Below are 9,007 nucleotides of genomic sequence, written 5' to 3' on the forward strand. Positions count from 1 at the left end.
TATTTTAAACTAGTTTTATTCTTTTGTTCATTTTTCCGTCGTAGTCGACGGATAGTTCGAACGAGCCTGAAACAAAAAGAAATTAACGACGTGCCACTATTTTCTGCGGAATGTCTATTGAATCCTGATTGTTACCGTGGATATGCCAGCTTTTGTTGTTCTTCTGACATGGACTCTACCTTTACGACTGAACAGACAGACGATTCAATTGGCTCATTGGATCTGCCCTCTATAGCAATTGAATTTGCAGCCACAAACCCCGGTACTGCTTGAGTAGCAATGTTATTGTTGGAATCCTGAAGTGGCATATAAATTGTAAAAATGACAAATTCATTCGGCAATATGACCACACTCACAAGAAAATCATCGTCGTCGTGTGAAATGATATTTAAGTTTGGTACTATTTCAAACACCGGAACAGCTCTGGGTAGTGTTAATAATCTTCCACCGACAGTGGAAATATAAAGGTCTTTTTCATAGTTAAAGTGCAGCTAAAATTTTCACAAATTTGGGTATGCATTCCAATTGTATATATATATATATATATATATATATATATATATATATATATATATATATATATATATATATATATATATATATATATATATATATATATATATATATATATATATATATATATATATATATATATATATATATATATATATATATATATATATATATATATATATATATATATATATATATATATATATATATATGTACTTATTTAAATTTATCTTATACAGCAAATTCGTCTGTTTTCTGTCACTTCCCAATCTGAGGGCAAGCGGCAAAAATCAATCCATTTCGATCTTAGTTGCGGATCAGACGGGAACCGGAAAAAGCTTGAATTCTTTATACGATGCTTTTTATCGTATTGATTTTTACAAAATAAAACTGAACACTTCATTTTTAAATAATGAAATGCACAAAATTCACTTCTAACTAAAACGTTCGGGAGAAGTCATGTGAATTTTAACTAAAAATAAAAGGTTGCCAAAATTAATAAAAAACCAATGATTGATCCAATGTTGCCAATCCTCTTTACGCAACTCTACCATTAAAAACTCTGATAAACACCATACAATGAATATAGTTTTTTTCATTTTGGGTGTTGTCTTGATAGGCCAGATGTAAACAACCGCAGTTTTCCTATGTATGGTTGCCAAGCTTATATAAGATTTATTTTAAAAAACAAAAAAATAGTTTTTACGTATCATAACGATTTTTTTTTTTGAAATGATGTTGTATTATGTATATTGGACCTAAAATTTATCGAATGGAATGGAAAACTGTATAAAGCTTAATGACCCAATTGTATTTTGGATATTAGCTAGGATATCAGTAATAAATCTGCAATCTGTACCAGATCTATAGCGGACCCTCCACGGGGCAAGAATATTGTCAATAAAAATATTGACTGCTTGAATACGGTTATCCCATTTTAATTGTATAGAAACTTTACTAAAATCCCCTTACACCATCAATACATTAACCAAAATTTGGTTTATTGTCAATATTTCAGCTCGTGTCCCCTTTGTACGCTCAAATTTCACAAATCTAGCCAAACATGTCAAATGGTCCTAAGTGCAAATGACAGTTTCTCTTTGTTTATTTTCTCGTTCGCTAATAACTCGGCAGTTTATACGTTTATTACTCAACTCTTAGCAGAATAAGCTACTCGAAATCAGAGTTTTTCAATATATCCTGAAACAATACTGAAAAGTTTTAAGATTACGCCGTGATAACCGAAAGACAAAGTAAACAGACACACAAATAAAGTTACGGTTGAAATTACTATTTTAGATGGTTACATTAATTACATTGTACCCACAATTTTCAGCTGATAATATTATGATTTCGCTGCAACCACGTAAACAATCATTTCTACCATATTAATATATCTTTGGTTTCTGTAGTTTTCACTATGTTTGCAGTATATTCATCTCATCGTATGGTATTCGTTTTTACTATGAAAGTAGTCAAGTTGAGAACTAATATTCTCCCGGGATGATTTGAGTTCATAGTAAATTTTACCATACACGATATACTTTTTACTGTAAGATTTTGCTATACCTAACAAATATAATGTCACAAATAAGTGCGTCGTTCTGCTAATAGTTATGAATGCATTGAGGGGTCTAGTTTTTTAGAAAATATACTTTATTTACAAGTACTTACGGATGATTATGATGAAGCTTGAGCTCAAATTAATTCCACACAGAATTCAACTAGTCTGGTTTATGGTCATCCTAAAAGAATCAATAGGGATCTTTAATTTGGAAAAATTGTGCTAGTTTTTCATATGTATTGATAGCGGGTGTCCTTACGAGTACACTCATATCATTCTTAAACCTTAATTATTCTTTTATGATTTTAAATTTAAAAAATACCAAATTAAATTCAACCGGCAAACTGACAGTTGTCCTACTGAATGACATAGCAAATATCTCGTTCGCCTCATTGTTAACTGGGACAGCACCCCACACAGCATGATCTGGTACTTTTTTAATCCGCTAGCAGCCTGCCATCCCAAGTTTCATCTGCAAACTATGGTAGATCTGATAAGGCAACCTATAGAGTCGTGCAAGTCGCATGGGTTTGGATGTGTTATTGTCCTAAAAGGAAACAAACTAAAAAATGTTTTTTTCAATAGTTTCGGGCCAAAAAATTGAAAAAGGACTGAGATATTAACTCACGGTACTAATCTGCATCAGAATATGCCTTAACCCGCACACTCCTAAAGATCCCTATTACATCGACAGTTTGTCATAACACTATCAAAATTTCATTTTAAACTTACCACTAGACTTACCAGTAATGTTTTCCGGACATGCGATTGTGGATGTTAAATTATATTTATTTTGTAAAAAAATCGTTCTCACAATAAAATAAGCAATACAAATAAACTTGTTGCGACGAAAAACAAAAACAAGTTAATTAGATCGAAATGGCGCACGTCAACATTCTCTTGACACTTAGAAATACTATGTTTCGAGTACATTTAAAGGGAAATCATAATCAGCTGAAATTTGTCTGTACATTGCATTTAATTTTACCATAATCATGGTAAAATTTACCCTTTTAACAAGAAAATGACGGGACGATAATAACACGCATAATAAATACTACCGGAAATTAAGTGAATTTTAACACAAAAGTATAGTTGGTTTAAATAATTCATATAGTCAGCAACACCATAGAATTTCAATTGATGCATAGTCCTTTTTCATATTAAGTGGTTGTGTTGAATTAATTTTCCATTATTTTTACCATTTTGATCCATAGTAAATTTGAAAACAGATTTATTGTAATGTTCACAAGAATATTATTTTCTGTGGAGGCTCTCATTTGCACTTAGGACCATTTGACATGTTTGCCGAGAAATATCTGTACACGGAAACGAAAAACTACCTAAAATTGAGTTCCTTTGACTCAATCTCGTGGTATCGTGGGGAACTTAAAATTAGGTAAACCGTGTTGAAGGTAGTTTCCATTTAACCACGGCAAAAATTACAACTCATTGATAGGTTTTTTATACTCAAATTTAAGTTGAATTTACCTAATTTTGAGTTCACCCCAAACAACTCAAAAGTACCTTCCTCCACGGAAGACCTCGACTGAGTCGAATCTCTCTTTTTGTTTTTGACAACACTAATAAGTGCGAAAGCGACGCACAACTCAAAAGTAAGTTAAAAGAACTTTTCTGCAGGTTGTTTTATTTAACCGTGTATATAGATTACAGATAAAACGATATAAATGGCAGCACTGCTTTCATGGCAGCATAAGTGCAAAAGTGAAGCGCATCAAATTTCTGTACGGACAGCCATTTCAAAACAAAAACATCCGAAAGAAAATTAGTTTGGTTAGCTCTTAAGTAATAAAAAGTGGAAGTTTTTCTAAGAATTAAAGTTTGATTTACTTAAAACCCCCACGCACAAAATGCGGATGATGCGGTTTTCGCGCGGCCGGCCTGATTACCGTGGAAGAGGTTCATACGGTCGATTCAGAGGCGGTCGTCGTGGATTTGGTCGATATATGCACGATAGGCGCTATGATTTCGAATATAACCGTCGAGGATGGCATTCGGCAAGGTACGAGCCTCCACATAATCGGTTCCATCCTGTGTACGACTCACACGAGGATAATCGATACCAATATCATTCACCATCGTACCGTTACGAGCGCGACCACTATTCGGAACGTCGGTATAGGTCTTCCAGTGAGATCAAATCGATAAGTTCATCAATGGAAAAGGATATCTCTTCACCGCGAAATTCGCGGGGAAGGGCCCGTAAACGGTCGGAATCGCGCGACTCCGACTCTGATACCCGAGATCGCAGCTCCAGCACGGCACTAAGTAATATTAGTTCTGGAAGTAGCTTATTTGAGAGAGTGGATGATAGTGATGCGTATGTTAGTCCCGATTATGATGAACTATCCAGTCAGAGTACTGAAGAGAAAGATGACAAGAAAAAGCATAGTAAACGTAAGAAACGGAAGAAGGAAAAAAAGAAGCGAGAAAAGGAACGTCGACAACGAAAAAAGGACAAGAAACGCAAGAAAGAAATTTTGGAAGGACGGATCTGTCCGCCGGATAATGATGTGAACCAATCAAAGGACATTTTCTCTTCTGGAAAAAATATTCTCGTCAGCGTCAGTTTTGGCGAGGGAGAACAGGATAACGAAAGGGAACCCGAGAGAGCTCATAAGCGATCGAAGAAAAAGAAATCCAGCCGGAAAAAATCGAAATCGGAACTAAAGTTAAAGGTAGAACAGTTGTCATCTGAGGTAAGCTCGGTCTGAAAAAGCAAATCTTGCTTGAATGTATCGTTTTAATCCTTTTTACAGCATCCATCTACAAGCCAACGTAAGAAACGTAAACTTGATGAAAACATAAAACCTGTGGCTATCATTGATCTCGAACGATCTCCAGGCAAGCAGGTCATATCCAGCCCCAGGGAAGTTATTGTGCTTAGCGATGAGGAAATAAATAGTAAGAAAAAGACAAAAAATGTTGCCGATTTGGTCGGTCCAAACACACCGCCAGAGCCGGCGCCCAAATCGCCCGAATCGTATAATCCGTTTGATCCAACCAAATCTTCCACTCAATCACCCACTTCAGGAAACAATCTGGGCAGCATATCAACAGTGAGCTATCCAGAACATCATCGTCATCATCGACTCCGTTCGGGTCATCATCTACACCAGCGGCAAACAAAAGAAGCGCGATTGTCGATCTCGCAAACATCGGACGATCTCAACAGTGCAACCAGGGAGCATTACGATGATGGCATCTTAGACTTGCATCCGTCATCTCCAATGGATCATTTATCGCCCCGGGCACAATATCTCAGGCTAACTCCTCACAAAGGTTATCGACCTTCGCCGAATAAGAAGTCAGGCCATCAAATGGCAAACGCTACGATAACCTCTGGTGCAATGGCATTGGAAGGGACAACCATCCTACCATTCGGAGAAGACATGGACGATGGTGATATTTCGCCCTATTCACCACGATCTAGCGACTGTGATGATCACATGTTTGACCCGCCGGTGGAGGGTGCTGGTGGACACTCGGCCAACGGCAGCAACTATTATCAGCCAAAAACCATTGCTCTAACGGTGGACAATCTGCGGAGGGTGTTTGGTGATGACAAAAATACGCTGTACGGCGACCTGAGAAGGCCCAACGAGGCGGTTGCGTTGGTCGATGAAATGTACAAACGTAAGTGTGATACATATGTCCGGGTATATCTGGGTCGTAAATGATAAACGTCTCGTTTTTATTGTTCTGTTTGCCACAGCTCAAAAAGTTACGATGGAAATGTTGGACGACATGCCGAGCTCTGCCGTTGATTTGCAGATTAAAGAGAAGGTAGGAAAAATAGGAAATGCCGCATCGGTTCGGCCGGAAATGTTATTTCATTATTTACTTTTCTATAGCTCATTGCGAAATTGCAACGCCAGGATCGGATAATCGAGGAAGTGAAGCACTTCCTCAAGCCACATTTTAACAAGAAGCGCCTCAACAAAGACGAATACAAGGACATCATGAAGAAGTCCGTTCCCAAGGTGAGAAGACGAAAATTACGCTTTTTTAGCTTATTTTGTTAACACGAAGGCATTTTGTTGTTCTATTTGAGATTTTTTTTATTATTTATTGTTATGCCGTAAATTGTTGAATTATAATTTATAATGTCCCATTCAATTTTTGTACCTGCAGTTCGTATCCCAGTACTTAGTAGCCTTTTCCAGCCTATTTTGTTATTAGGGTCTCCCCAACACCATAACTTACATAATATGTTGCACTCTCAGACAAGTGCCTTTGAAATTAATTGCATTTTTAAGGACAAATCAGCCACAAGTAACGTGGGAAAATCAGAGTTTTGTTCTCTGTATCATCCATTTTTTGATCGCAGCTGAAAATCTTTTCGTGAAATAAAATGTTTTATTAGAATTTGCCCGTGAATTCAAGCTTAAACTTATTCAGAATATCTTGAGTAGAGAGGGGATACGAACAATATAAGTTGTACGAGTTCGTGTTTTAGATACTAGTGGCTGCTTCTGTGTTGTGTTGTCCGAACGACGCAACGATTGACACCGTTTCATTTAAGTTATCTCCATCGTAAGATCGACGCGATGCTGATCCGACAAGGCTTATAGCAACATAAAACCATTGGTTACTTTTTAGTATTACTAATTTTTTCCAACTTCTTCAAAATTTCAAATATGAATTTGGTAGGAACTTTAATAACTGATTTACATGTTTACCCCAATGGATAACGCAGAGAATTCTTTCTTCCCTTCCAGATCTGTCACAGTCGCTCAGGCGAAATAAACCCCGTGAAAATCCAGAACCTGATCACGGCGTATGTGAAGAAAGCGATCGCGAAAAGGCGCCTCGCAACATCCAGCGGGAATGCGATCGTGTCTTCTACAACAGCGGTTACGTGATCGTAGTAAATTTTTCCGAGCTTCCCAGCCGGAACGGTTACTATTTGAATGCGTGTATGTTCCCCGCTCGAAATTCGCTGAAGGTTTCGTTCAGTCTTGCGCGACTGCATTTAAGTTCGGCGCGGTACGGTACGATGCCATCGGACAAACCGATTCAAGTGCTTCTGTTTGTGGATTCGCGTGTTGAAAATATGGTCATGTAATTTATATGAAGGCAGTGCCGGTGGGGGAAGTTTGGCCCCAATTAGAAGTGTGATGGTGGTTGGTTAAATTGAATTGTATATGAAACTAGTTCTATAATATGTTTTAGAACGTACTGAAAAGGAAAAGTATCCATGAATCAATGTGCAAAACTTAAAAAGAAGAATACGAGATTGGAGTAATAGGGAAGACTGCAATTTGTGCGAGTTATTAATATAGTTTAAGATAAAATCAATCGTCAGCAGAAAAGCGTAAGTTATAATTTATATATTTTATATTTAAATTTCTAATCCGTACAGTTGAAGTTACTCCGATTATGCACTATTTCTAAATTACAAATTTAACTGATTTATTGTTTTACAACACATGATGTTAAGAAGTAATTTTTGAGGTTCCCAGTACGAATTGTATTATCTGCATACTACAACTATTGCCAAAATAGTTGGTTTAAATTCAACAAAAACTAGAATAGCACTAACTTGGTAGTGAAATCATAGATGGCGTTAAATAAGTGGAAAATAATCAACAATTTTAATCAGTCAACCAATAAAAAGTTACACACGAGGTGTACTATAGTGTGAATTAAAACAAAAACTTTGTTCAGAATGCCATTTTTGGGTTTAGGTCCGTCTTGCATAATTTTGATTTTAATTTTTCGTCTTACATATTCGCCCCTTTTGAGTTACAGGACTGGAGGATGACATGCCTCCATTAATCGAATTTCACTGCTCTACTGAAATCAAATAGATATAGATCCGTTCATAGTGACACAATGGTCACTTTTGAGTCATTTTTCAATTATCAAAATTAAATTTATTTCTATCCATTAACATAGAAATTCAGAACGCCCATGTGTCGTTCAGCTTTAGTGTACCAAATTTTGTGCTTAGATATTGGATAGATTGAAGAGATCCCAGATTGCGGTAGATCCTGATATCTGGTAGCCCAACGGAGCGTGCATCTGGTAACGGAATGATGCAAAGGGATACCCTGACGTCTGCTTTGAATTTTTTTTTGCATACTCAAATAACGCTAGAATGATGTAGTATCCAATGGATGAAGGTAGTTTCAGTTTCTAGTTTTGTTCATTGTGTACTTCGTTTTAGTTTTGCGTAATCAAGAACATGTTGTCATTAATATTTTAACGTTCCTAGTTGCTTTGAAGAAGCTTCATTCACGTGGACTAAACCGATAATCAAAATATATAATTTCCCAAATATAAGCAAAAACAAAGCTCGCGTACTTTTTTAGATGGATGTGTGTGCTGATGGATGCCTTCTTGTTAGTTAAGATTTCAGTCATTTTACATTGCTCGTCGAGTACATGCTGAACATTAGTCAAAATTATTATCTTTCGATATGTATATATTTGATATCCTGTAATGAAGCTATAAGAATCAGAACGGAGGGTCCCATCTGTACAGATATCTGTTTGGGATGCTACTCCAATAATAAGAGAATTTTATCACAGAACTTTCATCACATTCACCCGAATATCATTCGCCCGAAAGTCTTTTACCCGAATAACGTTCGCCCGAAGGCTATTTATCCGAATAGGCCATTCACCCGAATGTCATTAATCAGAATGGACCATTCATCCGAATGCCATAAACCTGAATAGTTCACTTGCCCGAATGTAATTAACCCGGATACCGCATTCACGCAAACATAATATAAAATCAAATCCATGCTGCTGATAAGATCATTTACTATTGTTTCAATTCCAACAAAAGAAAAAGAATACCACACAATACTAGTGTCCAACAAGCAAGCAGGCTTTTATAGCCATTCTCTTAGCTTTCGTTGCTTTATTCAGTTCATAAAATGTCGGTTAGTGAATCGAT

General features: G+C 36.5%; 1 protein-coding gene across 2 annotated transcripts; it reads left to right on the top strand.

Annotated features, from left to right (window-relative positions):
• The first annotated feature begins 3,759 nt into the window (after positions 1-3,759).
• LOC131677615 (NKAP family protein CG6066-like) lies at positions 3,760-7,758 on the top strand. Of its 2 annotated transcripts, XM_058957511.1 has the most exons (6): positions 3,760-4,797; positions 4,858-5,002; positions 5,132-5,734; positions 5,814-5,884; positions 5,953-6,081; positions 6,820-7,758. In XM_058957511.1, exons 1-6 carry the CDS (start codon positions 3,949-3,951, stop codon positions 6,961-6,963), a joined length of 1,941 nt encoding a protein of 646 aa, XP_058813494.1. In that variant the 5' UTR covers positions 3,760-3,948; the 3' UTR covers positions 6,964-7,758. The 2 variants fall into 2 exon arrangements, with proteins under 2 accessions (XP_058813494.1, XP_058813493.1); XM_058957510.1 differs by having other exon boundaries at positions 3,761-4,797; positions 4,858-5,734.
• Positions 7,759-9,007: the final 1,249 nt, after the last annotated feature.

This window comes from Topomyia yanbarensis, chromosome 1, assembly GCF_030247195.1.
Source record: "Topomyia yanbarensis strain Yona2022 chromosome 1, ASM3024719v1, whole genome shotgun sequence".
Taxonomy (NCBI): Eukaryota; Metazoa; Arthropoda; class Insecta; order Diptera; family Culicidae; genus Topomyia; species Topomyia yanbarensis.

Bases quoted from the DNA above. Each gene is read 5' to 3' on its own strand.
- LOC131677615 (XM_058957510.1), top strand. From the start codon at position 3,949: ATGCGGATGATGCGGTTTTCGCGCGGCCGGCCTGATTACCGTGGAAGA. The intron at 4,798-4,857 runs GTAAGCTCGGTC...TCCTTTTTACAG, and splicing joins TAGAACAGTTGTCATCTGAG to CATCCATCTACAAGCCAACG. The intron at 5,885-5,952 runs GTAGGAAAAATA...ACTTTTCTATAG, and splicing joins ATTTGCAGATTAAAGAGAAG to CTCATTGCGAAATTGCAACG.